Source organism: Pipistrellus hanaki (assembly GCF_964339955.1).
Source record: "Pipistrellus hanaki genome assembly, chromosome: 17".
Classification (NCBI taxonomy): domain Eukaryota; kingdom Metazoa; phylum Chordata; class Mammalia; order Chiroptera; family Vespertilionidae; genus Pipistrellus; species Pipistrellus hanaki.
In genome coordinates, this window is record NC_140519.1 from 23642147 (window position 1) to 23655903 (window position 13757).

At 43.4% G+C, this 13757-nt stretch overlaps 1 protein-coding gene across 8 annotated transcripts in view; it reads right to left on the minus strand.

Annotated features, from left to right (window-relative positions):
• Nucleotides 1-7114, minus strand: part of UBXN2B (UBX domain protein 2B) — a 43336-nt gene extending 36222 nt beyond the window's left edge. For all 8 annotated transcript variants that reach the window (XR_014793261.1, XR_014793262.1, XM_084865110.1 and 5 more), the window contains exons 1-3: nucleotides 6920-7114; nucleotides 2107-2210; nucleotides 462-612 (exon numbers count right to left, since the gene is read on the minus strand). Coding sequence is in view for 6 of the 8 variants with exons in the window: in XM_084865110.1 (XP_084721236.1) it covers nucleotides 462-612; nucleotides 2107-2210; nucleotides 6920-7000 (336 nt within the window). In the remaining 2 variants the exon portion in view is untranslated. The remainder of the gene's footprint in view (nucleotides 1-461; nucleotides 613-2106; nucleotides 2211-6919) is intronic.
• Nucleotides 7115-13757: the final 6643 nt, after the last annotated feature.

Genomic DNA, 13757 nt, shown 5'->3' on the forward strand with positions numbered 1-13757 from the left:
TCATCAAAATTTAAAACTTGTGCTTTATAAAAAACCCTGGTATAAGAATAAAAAGACAAGCTACAGTCTAGGAGGAAATATATACACAAAAAATGTATCTTACAAAGAATCCATATCTGTTAAAATAAAGAACTCTCAAACAATTTTCTTTGTAACAAAATAATCCAATTTGAAATTGGGCCAAAGTTAAGAAGAGACATTTTACTACAGAGGAAAAATAAAGAGAGGGTAGCTCATTTGGTTGGAGTGTCTTACTGAGATACTAAGGTTGCGGGTTCAATCCACAGTCAGGACATACACAAGATCAACCAATGAATGCATAAATTAGTGGAACAACAAATCTCTCTCTCTCTCCTTCCTACTCCCTCTCTTCCTTTCTCTCTCTCAAATCAATTTTTAAAAACCTATAGGGGAGATCAAATATATAAGTAGCATCCTTAGTTTTGAAATTGAGCATTTACCTTAGTTTTGTCATCACCTGAAGCTCTTGTGGCTTCTTGTAGAGGGACAGCCCCATGCTCCTTTGCCTCTCTGAAAAGTTCATTCACTATTTTCCCAGTTGAAGGTCGAACTAGATGCAATCCACTGTATTCTTGCTCACTTGAATAGAACCTTTAAACATTACATACAGTTCATGAATAAAAACTTTGAATACAGACATAAACTACTTTAAAGTAAAAAGCTACAGACTTAGAAAATAACTTTAATGTAAAAAGAATAATTTATATGCCTTCTGTGAAAATATCTAATTAAAAAAATAAGATTAAGGAATTAACTAGTGAACAGTTCATATAGTTTCTTGTGGAGTTTGTAGAGATTCCAATAGCAAGCTCAGCACGCATGAGAACAGGCTTGGTTCTTCCTCCCTCACCCTTTCCAATCACTTATCAAATCACTTTTGGAGTGTGATGGGGAGAAGTGGTGGCAACCAAAAGCTAAGTCTCTTCCCTGAGGAATCTACAATCACTAAGAACCTTGTTAGTGAAGAGACCTCTAGAGAGTGTGAACACCTAAATCTAGACTGCAGAGCTACACATAGAGGGTTTACTCCTAAGAGTTCTCTGGACTGAAAAATTATAACCCTGCGTTAAAGGTAAATAATTTAAACCACAAACAAGTTTTTTAGTGTATTAACCATATAGAAGCCAATTTCTACTCACTCCAACTTTATAATGGTCTTCCAGAACATAAAAATTGCCTCTACATTAGTTTCCTATTTATCTTTTAAGATTCTTTTCAATCAAGAATAACAGAAAACATAGCCAATGAAATATCAACATGGAGACTTCAAGTATAAGGTGACAATCAGAGCTCATGTTTTTAACTACCCATTCCATCCAAATCAGTTCCAAATCTGCACTGAACTGACCCACAAAACAAAAAGTAAGCGGGCAAATTATATCAGCACTAGAGACAAAGAATGAAGGTCACCTTCAACACTTTCTCCAAAATTAGTATGTGCAAAACTGAACAGAGAGGGAAGGGCAGACCAGTTCTCAATTCACTGTAAGTGAAGGAAAAGTTCACCTGGAGAACCAGTGGGGACTAGCAAGCAGAACCCATTAACATAAGCTAACATAAGGCTGGCTCACCACTGCTGAGGGCAGGGGTGGAAGTGGAGGCGGGGTTGCCTCCATCCTGCTAGAGCCCAGGTTACTCCCAGCAGGAGCCACTGGAAGCTCTCCTGCCAAGCTTATACTGAGCGTCCACACGCTACCATAGGTGGGTCTTTTTTCTTTTAAATTACAATTTATATTCAATATTATTTTGTATTAGTTTCAGATGTATAGCATAGTGGTTAGATAATGATTTACTTTACAAAGTTATCCCTCAATATTTCCAGTATCCATCAGGCACCATATATAGCTGGCTCATAAGACAAGCGTTAGTATTAGGAGCTGTACAACAGAGAGGTAGCAATGAGAAAGGAAGATGAAGAGAAAGGGGGAGAAAATGATAAAGAAAGGAAGGGGTATTGGTGAGAAAGACCTCACTGGAAAACCTAGATAATGTTTATTTTTAAAAGAATTCAAGGCGGTTTAAAATAATTTGGGAATAGTGAACTAAAAAGAGGTACAATTTTTAAAAAACAAGAGAAATACTTACCTTTGAGGTGGTGTTCGTGGGCTTTTAAAGATGGAAGCTTTAGGTCTCTCAGTTGTGGAAGATTTGCGTTTCACTTCATCTTTGTACAATTCTGCCAAGGCCAACTATAAAACAACAGATTTGTTATATACTAGAAATAAACTCTCATACACAACTAGAAATTATGAGAACATTAATTTGTAAGTGCATAGTAAAGGGCTCTAATGAAGGCCACTGCTTCAGAAGATGACTCTCTTTCAAAATAAAACCAATGCATACTCTTTTTTTTTTTTTTAAATAAAACTAACCAACATATCACAGATATTAGAATAAACTAAAGATACAATAATTATTTAATTATTTTCAAATAACTATTAAACAGTTTCAAAAACAGTATTTGGTAACAGATCATTTTCAAAGCTGACCCTAAATTCTACAATCCTTTTAAAGATGTTTCACAACCTGCTCCCATCAGATGTTAAAAATTATTTCCTTTAGCTGTTCAAGTTTTCAAAATCCAAACACATAGAGCCATTTCAAAAGCATTCTTTTTAAAAGTCTACTAGACATATAAGTTTCATAAAGTTTAGGAAATTAAGCCACTGGAAAATGAAAAACAATGAATTACATACATGGTTTGTATAAATTTTAGAAAACAATACTACTAAATAATGCATTATAGATATATGGCTGGCTATCTGCAAAATGAAATAAACAAAACATAGTTCATGAAATTGGAATTTTAAAGAGTTAACAAATATTTCAGAATTCAGTTATTTTGTTCCCACATATTTTTGGGCAACAACTTGAAAAACTTTCCTTAATGCTCCTTGTGGCTGACTATATATATATAAGCCTAAGTGACCGCAATGATGGAATGACCTAAATGACCAGTTGCTATGATGTGTACTGACCACCAGTAGGCAGACACCCAACACAGGAGCTGCCCTTAGCCCACAGGCTCCAATTGCTGATCAACCTCCTGGTTCCTCCCCCTGGCCGGCAGGCCCTGAATGCCCCATCAGGGCCAGCCACGGGCTGGGACAGGAAACCAGGGGTGGGTGGTAGCAGATGCAGCCCCTTTCCCAGGGGGACCGAGGGCTGTCTCCCTCCTCAGGGTTAGTGGCCAACCTTCTGGTCTCCCCCCACACACAGCCCCGGCCAGCAGGCAAGCAGATCCTGATTACTCGATCAGGCTGGGATGGGGAACCAGAGGTGGGTAGTGGTGGATGCGGGCAATGAGGGAAGGAGGAAGGGGGGAGGCAGGGAACTGTGCAGTGGCGGTGCTCATGGGAGGCAAGGGAAGGAGGAGGTGAGGAACCGCAGAGTGGCAGCATTTGGGCAGCAAGGGAAGGAGGCAGGGAACCAAATCTGCCCTGGTCGCCAGCCACGCCTAGGGACCCCACCTGTGCACAAATTTTGTGCACTGGGCCTCAGTCTCTCTCTATAAAATCCTAAGGGACCCTTGTGACCAGACGACCAGCTGGTAGCTATGATGCACACTGACCACCAGGGGCAGATGCTCAATGCAGGAGCTGCCCCCTGGTGGTCAATGTGCTCCCACAGCCAGCCAACTTCCTGTGGTCCCTTCCCCAGGCCAGCCAGTCCCAATAGCCCTGGCTGGGCCTGTGAGAAACAACCCCAATTGGCCCTATTCACTGGCCAAGCCTAGCGACCTCACCCGTGCACTGGGCCTCAAGTTCAATGATAATTGGCCTGGTCATAATCTTTGAGGGAAAGAAAAAACAAACAAAAAAACCCCCCAAGAAACAAAACAAAATCACACAATAAAATAGATAAGGTGCTCCTTCTAGAAACACAAGGGATAAGAAAATGACTTCCAGGGTTTCTTTCCTTTGGAGGAAAAGAACAGGGAATGGGGGAAAGTTAATTCTTTGAAGATTCTGTTAATAAACTTTTAAAATATACACATTAGGAAACAAAAACGAACAGCTTTATTTTTCCTTCTTAAATTTTTACCCTCACTCTACACACACACACACACACACATCAACTTCCATATTTCTAACAGCAATCTGCTAGACATACTAATCATAAAAGTGCTTTGTAATCTAAAAGAACTGAATTAAATCCTGACTTAGGCTCCTATTGTGATGGTGGGCAAATTTTTTAACTTCTCTAAAAGCTTCCATCATCTTTAAATGTCTATTAAAAAATTACCTTAAAGAGTTGTTTTATGGAATACACAGTGTATGTAAAACACAAGACAAGTGCTCCATTACTAGGAGATATTATTTTAATATTTTTAATAATGATTATATTAGTGTTCCATTTTCCCCAAGATTTCTTTTCTTTCTGCAGTGCTATTTGTATATACTTTATTCCTTAAGAACAACAACAAAAATGAGAGTGAGAGAGACACACAGAGACAGAAACTGAGACAGACGCTCTGACTGACAACTTGGGCTCAAAGTTTTTGGAAATTTTAAAATATATATATTTTATTTATTTTTTTACAGAGAGGAAGGGAGAGGGGATAGAGAGTTAGAAAAATCCATGAGAGAGAAACATCAATCAGCTGCCACCTGCATGCCCCCTACTGGGGATGTGCTCGAAACCAAGGTACATGCCCTTGACCAGAATTGAACCTGGGAACCTTCAGTCCACAGGTGGACACTCTATCCACTGAGCCAAACTGGTTAGGGCAAGTTTTTGGAAATTTTACCTCCCTGAAATCTCTACAAAAGAATAGCCCTTTATGGATTTCCTCTGGAGCTGTCTATATTATTTGGGTATCTATGAATTACTTTTATGCTCTTCCTTTCCCAAAAATGGAAATCTTATCTGTATTGCAAAGTCTCATTTAGCCATCCTTCATGAAACCTATCCTAATTTTCTTAACTAAATGATATTTTTTTCTAAATCCTCATAGCTCTCTTATCACTAAGTTAATATTAAACACTAGAGGGCTGGTGCATAAAATTTGTGCACTGGAGTGTGTGTATGGGAGTGTCTTGCAGTCCGGGACCCCTTGGGGGATGTCTGCCTGCTGGCTTATACCCAATTCCCCGGGCAGTGAGCCTAAGCCAGCAGGTGGATGTCCCCGAGTGGTCCCAAACTACGAGAGGACGCAGGCCAGGCTGAGGGATACCCTCTCCCCCCTGATCCTTAGTGCACCGGGCCACTCGTTCATAAATAAACAAAAACCCTATCTTCTAATTGATGGTGACACTATCAGAATATCTGATCATTCATCATATTATTAGTCCACTGGATTATTGGTAAATTTGCCAAGAATCAGGTGATCAATGGTCAATAACATCACCCCTAGTTTATAAATAAAGGCTCTAAGGTCACACAACTACTAAGTGGCAGGACCAAGACTGCCACTGACGGGAATCTCCATGATCCCCCAGCATCCCATGCTGCCTCTTGGTGAGGGAGGTCCACAGCAGAAAGGACGGCAGACGATGGCTTTGCTATTCCTCCATGCTCTTTACTCCCGCTGAACTGTCTTATGGGCAATGGAGCGATTGGACGCTGGGCTCATCTCCTAACCTGATCTTACCACCCTCCAAGTTAGCATGTTAAGCACTGCTTATTTTGGCACTCAATCGTACCCATCTTAAATGCTACCTAAAATATAATCCTATCTTATTTCTGTAAAAAAAAAAAAAAAAAGTTAAAATTTCTTTTTAAAATTGTATGCCTTTCAACGGTGTCCAGCACCAACTGAGGGTGTGACGTCCTATGTCGGTACCTCAGCGTCCCCAGAGCTTAGCAGTGTGTCCCGCGGCAGGGGGTCAACATTTGTTCAGAGAAGTAGGGAATGGAGGTGGGACCACAAAGTGATGGTCCCAAGGCTGTGGATTCAGTGCCATGTATGTTTCATTAAACAGCTTGCTAGAGACGGCCACTTGTTGAGTTTTATCAATGATCTCCTAAAGAGACCGAAGGGGAAAAAAAAAAAAAAAAAAAAAAAGGCCTACAACGAGCAAAGTCGTGTTAAGCATCTGATAAAAGCAAAGGCCAGTGCAGGCCTACTGAGTAGCTACTTAAAACATCGTCCCGTTTCAATTCCCCGGTTCCTGGGTGCAATGTTTAATAATGTTTAATAATGCAATGTGGCCTTTACCACGAGGCTGTGCACCCCTAGGATGACATACTTCAGTGCACCCCTTTAAAAGGGAGAAGCTGCTGAAACCGGTTTGGCTCAGTGGATAGAGCGTCCGCCTGCGGACTGAAAGGTCCTAGGTTCGATTCCAGTCAAGGGCATGTACATTGGTTGCGGGCACATGCCCGGGGAGGGGGTGGGGGCTGGTGGTGGTGGTGCAGGAGGCAACCGATCCATGATTCTCTCTCATCATGTTTCTCTCTATCCCTCTCCCTTCCTCTCTGTAAAAAAAAAAAAAAAAAAAAAAAAAAAGCAATAAAATATATTAAAAAAATAAAAAATAAAAGGGAAAAGCTACCTGATTAAAAAAAAAAAAAAAAAAAAAAGGACCGTTTCTATATTCAGGAGAGGAACAGCACCTAGAACCCAGAGGAAGCCAGCACACCTGTTACCACTTTCTAAGTGCGAGCCCATTCCCCCTCCGCCCCGGTCCACCTTTCCGCCTCGGCCAGACTCCGGGACACCAACCGCAGAGCCACTCCCCGACCCCGCAAGACGCCGCTCTGAACGGCTCGGGAGCTTCTCCCTGTGCAGCGGGGAGGAGGGGAACGGCCACTGGTCCCCACGAGCACCCCCGGGCGCCGAGCCGGGGAGCCTGGCGTCGCCCGCGTCCCCGCTCGGTCCCCGGTCCGCCTCCCGCACGCCCCCGCCGCGCCCCGCCCCGCCCGGCGCCGGCCCCGCCGCGGCCGCTCGGCGCACCTGCAAGTCCCGCGCGCTCGGCGGCCTCGGCCCAGAGGGTCTGTCCGGCTCCTCCGGCGCCGCGTCGCCGCCCTCCGCCATCTTTCACCCGCTCGCAGGTGCCAGCGCCAGCGCCCGCGGAAGACGTGCCTCCTGCTACTTCCGGGCTGGTTGCCTGGCAACGCGGGAAGCCGTCGCCCCCCGCTTCCTCCTGCGCCGGTGCGCGCCCCTCGGTTCCGGCGCTTCCCTACCTGTCCCAGCCTCCGGGTTCCCTTAGGAAATGGGCTCAGTTTCCCTGCAGAGAGGCCTCTGCGTACGGAGAGCTTCCTGTCCCCCGAGGCGCTCCTGAAGATTCTGCAAGCCGCCACAGGGGGCAGCATAGACCTGCAAGTTCTTTTAAGGAAACAATGAGAACAGAACAGAACGTCCTTTGGATGTTTATCGGAGCCAAGCTGCCTCCTTACTTTTCTAGGGGACTGGGTGGCGTGTCGCCCCGGAGATACTGTAAATCGGTGTTGGGAATAAAGAACATCATAAATGCTCTGTGCGATCAGAACTAGAGACCACTGCCCTGACCGGTTTGGCTCAGTGGATAGAGCCTCGGCCTGCGGACTCCAAGGGTCCCAGGTTCCATTCCAGTCAAAGACATATAGCTAGGTTGCGTGTGTGTGTGTGTGTGTGTGTGTGTGTGTGTGTGTGTGTGTTTGTGTGTGTGTAGGAGGCAGTTGATCGATGTTTCTCTCTCATCAATGTTTCTAACTCTCTATCCCTCTCCCTTCCTCTCTGTAAGAAAATCAGTAAGATGTATTTAAAACACACACACACAAACAAAAACAACAACTAGCGACTACTAAACCCTCCCAGTTCATCTGAGGTTTATTTAAACTCTTCTCTTAACCCAGGCCCTTTTATGCCCCCTGGATGCAATGGTAAAAACCTAGTTCCACTCAATATAAAACTCACCATCTAGTGGGGGAAAAGAGGAAACAGATAATAAAATGCTATTTGCAATAGAGCTCCGAGGAAATGTTATTGTTACCAGTCAGCCCCCCTTAATGGGAAGGGGTGGAACTGTCTCCTCTTGGACTAGAAAGACACTGAGGGTGAGAGAGGTTTTATGCCAGTTTCTGTTGAAAGACACTTTATGTAATATATAGTCTTGGTCCATTACCACTGAACTCACAGTCAACAGCACTGTAACTCATGCCTGAACAGAGCTCATCTAATACATGTATTTTCTCTGCAAGACACATTCACAGCCCTCTTGTGCTTAGGAACTTGGACTTGCAAACAGCAGTTCTGCGATACTCTTAGGGCCATTTTCAACAGCAAATTTACCAATAAAATGCAAAATGATGATATAAATAGACTGCGCATTTTATTGACAGTACAAACGCTGAATCAATGTCCAATCTAGGACATTTCCTCCTTTATCTTCAGCTGGGAATATGCTCGCTGGGCAGTTCATTTCCTTGGCTTCCGTGTGCATGTCTGTGAATGATCACTAAAGCCCTCAGAGTATTGACCTGGGGTTACAAATGAATTTTATTGAGTAGGTGAATTTGCAAATACGGAATCTGCAAATAGACAACTGACTGCTTTTAGGACTTACACATCTATTTTCCAATACCTCCTTCTTGACATTCATTTCCAATTGTCTTCTCAACTGTTATTTTCATTTGGGTGTCTCAAACCCAAATTCCTTTTTTTTTTCTCCAGTGCATTCCCCTGCAATGACAAGTGGCCAGATGCTCCAAAGGTGAGAGAAAGAAAAAAAAAAAGAAAAAAAAAAAAAAGGGTTCCTTCTGCTTGTATCCAGGAGAAAGATGCAACTGCCCGAAAGGAGGGAGACGACCTTTGCTTCCTGGAGATGGGATGGAGGGGTGCTGGGTTCCCACTCGAATTGTTTGGAATGTAACTATCTCTCTCCAAGGGCCACAGGATCTCTGCGGTCTCTTTCATAACCTGGAGATGTCACCACAGTCCTGGGCCTCCTTTTCCCTTGCCATGTGAACACATACCATGAGCACTCCTGCCGCTCTCTCTCTCTCTGGATCTCTCACTTTCTATAAAGTTGCAAATTAACTTCCCAAGACTTGCTCTTAGCTCAGAACCCAACCCTTATTATTATTATTGTTTCAGCAAAATGTACTCAGAAAGCACCCACTCTGTAGAAACACAAAGATGTTCTCTAAGCTCCACAAATAGTTGACCGACTATGCCAAAGCAGATGCCATCCTCTTTGACATACACCCTACTCTCTTTTCTCCTTAAAAATGTCAGAGGCTCCTATCCAAGCTCCATGTTTATGTCTGTTATATTTCCTTAGGTTTATTGCAGAGGCCACTATGTTTCCATCTTCTCTGCTGAAGGCTTGAAGGGTTTAAGGAAGGATTTGGCACCTCAGGTTACCCAGAGCGGGTCACTTGGACATTAGTTAGCATGTTTTTTTCTGTGGCTCCCACTCTACTATGCAGCACTGTCCCCAGGGAGAAGGGGGAATTTCTCCCTCTCCAATTTCCAAGACCAGATTCCCCATGCTTTGTCAATCAGAACAAATGTTTTTAAAATAATTATTACTGAGAAGTTCCTCGCTGTTTTACCTGCCATTCCAAGCTATTAACAATCCGTTACTTCTAACAAGTTTCTTTAGGAGAATTCTGGTGAATACAATCAGTTCAATCTTATCAGATTCATGAGTATTTGATCATGCATCTATTTTTTGAGTTTTACTTCCTGATTGGTCTTGGCTTTATGAGATGTTTCTTGGCCTGTGAATGGAATGTTCCTGCACTATTAAAAAAAAAAAAAAAAAAAAAAAAAAAAAAGTATGTGCAATGCAAAAATGGTTCACCAGAGGGAGCACCAGCTCACAGACTTCAACTGGAACTTGAGAATCCAGCTCCACATTCTTCCCAAACTTTATAAAACATGAGTATACAGTGTTATATAAAATATACATAAGGGGGGGATTAAATATGTCACCGTGATTGTTATTATGTATAAACGTAAAGTTGAATTTGGTGACAGAGAGAATGAGCTACTGAAGTGAAAGTCTCAGTGGCTGTTTCCATTCACTGTATAATAGCTCAAGAAAGAAAGTTTCAAAAAATTATTTAAAGCATCTAGTATAACAATTTTATTAATTGATTTGATTGCAAATTTTAGCCACGTTATTTCTTAAACCTTCACCTTTTTTGAGGGAAGCACACTCTCTGGAGATTTCACAAACATCCAATATTTTGCTTCTCCAGTGCCCGGGTCCTTCCCAACTCCCACCCTTCACTCCTCTCCCTTGGCCTCAAGACAAACACGCCCAGCCCCCACTCTCAGAGTAAAGGGCAAGAATTAGGGTAGTAAATATGAATTTAAAAAACCCAATGTGTAAAATTTCACCCTAAATTGACTAGGGTCCAAGATCCTCCATGCCCTGTTGAGTTCACATTTTATAGAAGCAGCAGGATAACCTTCATTGTTATAGTGCAGCACGGATCTGAAAGGGAAAATCTTTGAGAGAGCTGTAAGATATAAGACTAATACAAAAATTGTATTCGTAAGTAAAAAGAACTGTTTAGCTTTTGAAATTGGGTGAGGCCCGTTGTGGCCTGTTGCTATTGGACTCTGACTGCAGCCAAGAAGAGACGAGGTCAAGGCTAAACAGCCTTAGTATTATTCCCTTCTGTGCTTCTTTGCTCTTTACAGTGGAGAAGATAGGGGGAAGCTTTTTTTAGTTCTCTCTTTTAACTTAAAATTTAAAAAAAAAAAATTTATTTCAGAGAGGAAGAGAGAGGGAGAGAGAGATAGAAACATCAATGATGAGAGAGAGTCATTGATTGGCTGCCTCCTGCATGCCGTATACTGGGGATCGAACCTGCAACCTGGGCATGTGCCCTGATGGGGATTGGAACCTTGACCTATTGGTTCATAGGTCAATATTTAACCACCGAGCCACACCCATTGGGCTTCGCTTTTTATTTGTCTTCTATTTCTTGCCAAATAACATGAATTCATTTGATCAAAATACTTGGCCTCAGGCTCCCATTATTCTTCTGCCATCAACAAAAGCATCAGCAAGCGCCCTCAGCCTAAGCACAACTCTGTAAATAGTGTCTGTCCTGGGAATAACAGCCTTAGACAGAGGGATTAAAGGGACACATCTATTAAATAAGTAAATATGGCCAGAGTAAGTGGATGCTTTTAGAGCTGCACAAAGCAGCAGCAATGAGTATTTCTATTGTTGCTGTCCAGGCACAAGTCAGAGATTTTCAAAGAGCATCACTGGCTAGAATGAGAGATCACCTAGGGCAGTAGTCGGCAAACTGGCTCGCCACTCTGTTGACTAAAGAGTTTGCTGATCACTGACCTAGAGAGCTGAGGGATCCATAATTAGTTCAGGTCATAATGCTAAATGAAATAAGCCAGAGACATTTAAAACACAAGTTCTATTTGGTACCTTATATGTGGAATTTTTTTTTTAAAGGCTGAACTACCATGTTTCCCCTAAAATAAGACATCCTCCAAAAATAAGACCTACTTACAGGTTTCCGTCTGAGTGAAATATAAGGCATCCCCCCAAAAAATAAGGCCCCCCTAGGCTCTGTCTCAGAATGAAAATTAATTTACCGTAAACTGGTAGCTAGGGCTGCCCCGACTGGAGAGAAATCAGCTTGAAAACTTTGTGAAACCTAAATTGCAAGAAGTTGTGACTTGGGTGAAGAATTCATGGGAGAAAATCACTGACAGTTGCATTGCAAATGCACTGCGAGCAGGCTATCTTGACAAGAAGTACTCATTTAAAGACAGTGCTATTGTTAAACATGAGAGATTTGGTCCACTGATTCTGAAAGAACTGGAGTCACAAGAAATTCACCAAGAAATTCAGGAATTGGATTGTTATGATGATGTTCCAGAAGATGATGACATGATTGTCATTGACTAAATGAGTAAATTCTTGATACTGTAGGATTCATAGTTTGTCTGGTTTGTGTTGACAACTACCGTACTACTGTAGTATACAGGTAATAAATTTCCTTTATTTTCATTTAACAATAAATATGTACCGTATTCTTCTTCATGGAAAAATAAGACATCCCCTGAAAATAAGACCTAGCTCATGTTTGGGAGCAAAAATTAATATAAGACACTGTCTTATTTTTGGGGAAACAGGGTAATAGAAACTGAGTTGACAGTAGTTGCCAGGTGCTGTGGGTGGTAGAAATGGGGAGAAGTTGGCAAAAAGATATCAACTTTTAGTTGTAATATGAATAAGGTCTGAGGATCTAATGAATAACTTGGTGACTATAGTCGATAATACCATCCTATATAATAATCCTATATAATAAAGAGATAATATGCAAATTGACAGTCACTCCAACACACAAGATGGCTGCCCCCATGTGGATACAAGATGGCCACCACAAGATGGCAAGCAGGGAAGGGCAGTTGGGGGTAATCAAGCCTGCAGGTGAGGGCAATTAGGGGTGAGCAGGCTAGCAGAGGAGGCAGTTGGTGGGGGACACTCAGGCCTGCAGGGGAGGGCAGTTGGGAGGGACCAGGTCTGTAGGGGAGGGCAGTTGGGGGAGACCAAGCCTGCAGGGGAGGGCAGTTGAGGGGAGGGACCAGGCCTGCAGGGGAGGGCAGTTGGTGGCGATCAGGCCTGCAGGAGAGGGCAGTTAGGGGAGACCAGGCCTGCAGGGGAGGACAGTTAGGGGTGACCAGGCCTGCAGGGGAGGGCAGTTAGGGGAGAGGACCATGCCTGCAGGGAAGGGCATTTGGAAGTGACCAAGCCTGCAGGGAAGAACAGTTGAGGGGGACCAGGTCTGCAGGGGAGGGCAGTTAGGGGTGACCAGGATGGCAAAGGAGGGCAGTTAGGGGTGACTGGCCCTGGAGTGGAGGTTAGTTAGGGTCAATCAGGCCAGCAGGGGAGCAGTTAGGTGTTGATCATCCTGGCAGGGGAGTGGTTAGGGAGTGATCAGGCTGTCAGGCAGAAGTGGTTAGGGACAGTCAGGCAGGCAGGCAGGCGAGCAGTTGGGAGCCAGCAGTTCCAGATTGAGTCGGACATCCCTGGAGGGGTTCCACATTGGAGAGGGTGCAGGCTGGGCTGAGGGACAACCCCCTGCACGAATTTTGTGCACCAGCCTCTAGCATTGTATAACTGAAGTTTTTACCCAGGGCTGCCAGATTGTCACTTTTTTTCAAGATGTCTGATAGGCTCTGCAGCAGTGGTTCTCAATGTGGGTCACAGCCCACAGGTTGAGAACCACTAGCAGGGTTGCCTAAGACCGTAGGAAAACACAGATATTTACATTACGATTCATAACGGTAGAAAAATTACAGTTATGAAGTAGCAACGAAAATAATTTTATGGTTGGGGGTCACCACAACACGAGGAACTGTATTAAAGGGTTGCTGCATTAGAAAGGTTGAGAACCACTGGGCTAGAGGGATGTGATGAGGAAGGAGCAGGAGGGGAGGGCATGGCAGGCTCGGCTGTCTGGGCACCTGCTTCTGCTGGCAGGGTGGGGGCTTGGGGTGGCACTGTCCTTCCAGGTGCCCAAAGGGGCTGATGCAGGACACATGGAGCACCTTGGGGTGAGCAAGGGTTGTGACTTATGCAGTGGCCCCAATTTTTATCTTCATGCATATTATAATTAAAACATTTTGTACATATGAATTTAATTACCAGCTAGACCTTCCAGATGGAAATATGCAATAAGTGGATGAAAACAAGGGTCATAAGCCTAAGAAAGAGGCAGGCATTTTCAGACCAGCCTAGGTTTAGACATTCATCAGATTGAACTATTTTTTTAAAAAAAATATTCGACAAAGCCCTTTTTACCACAATGAACAAAACAACACA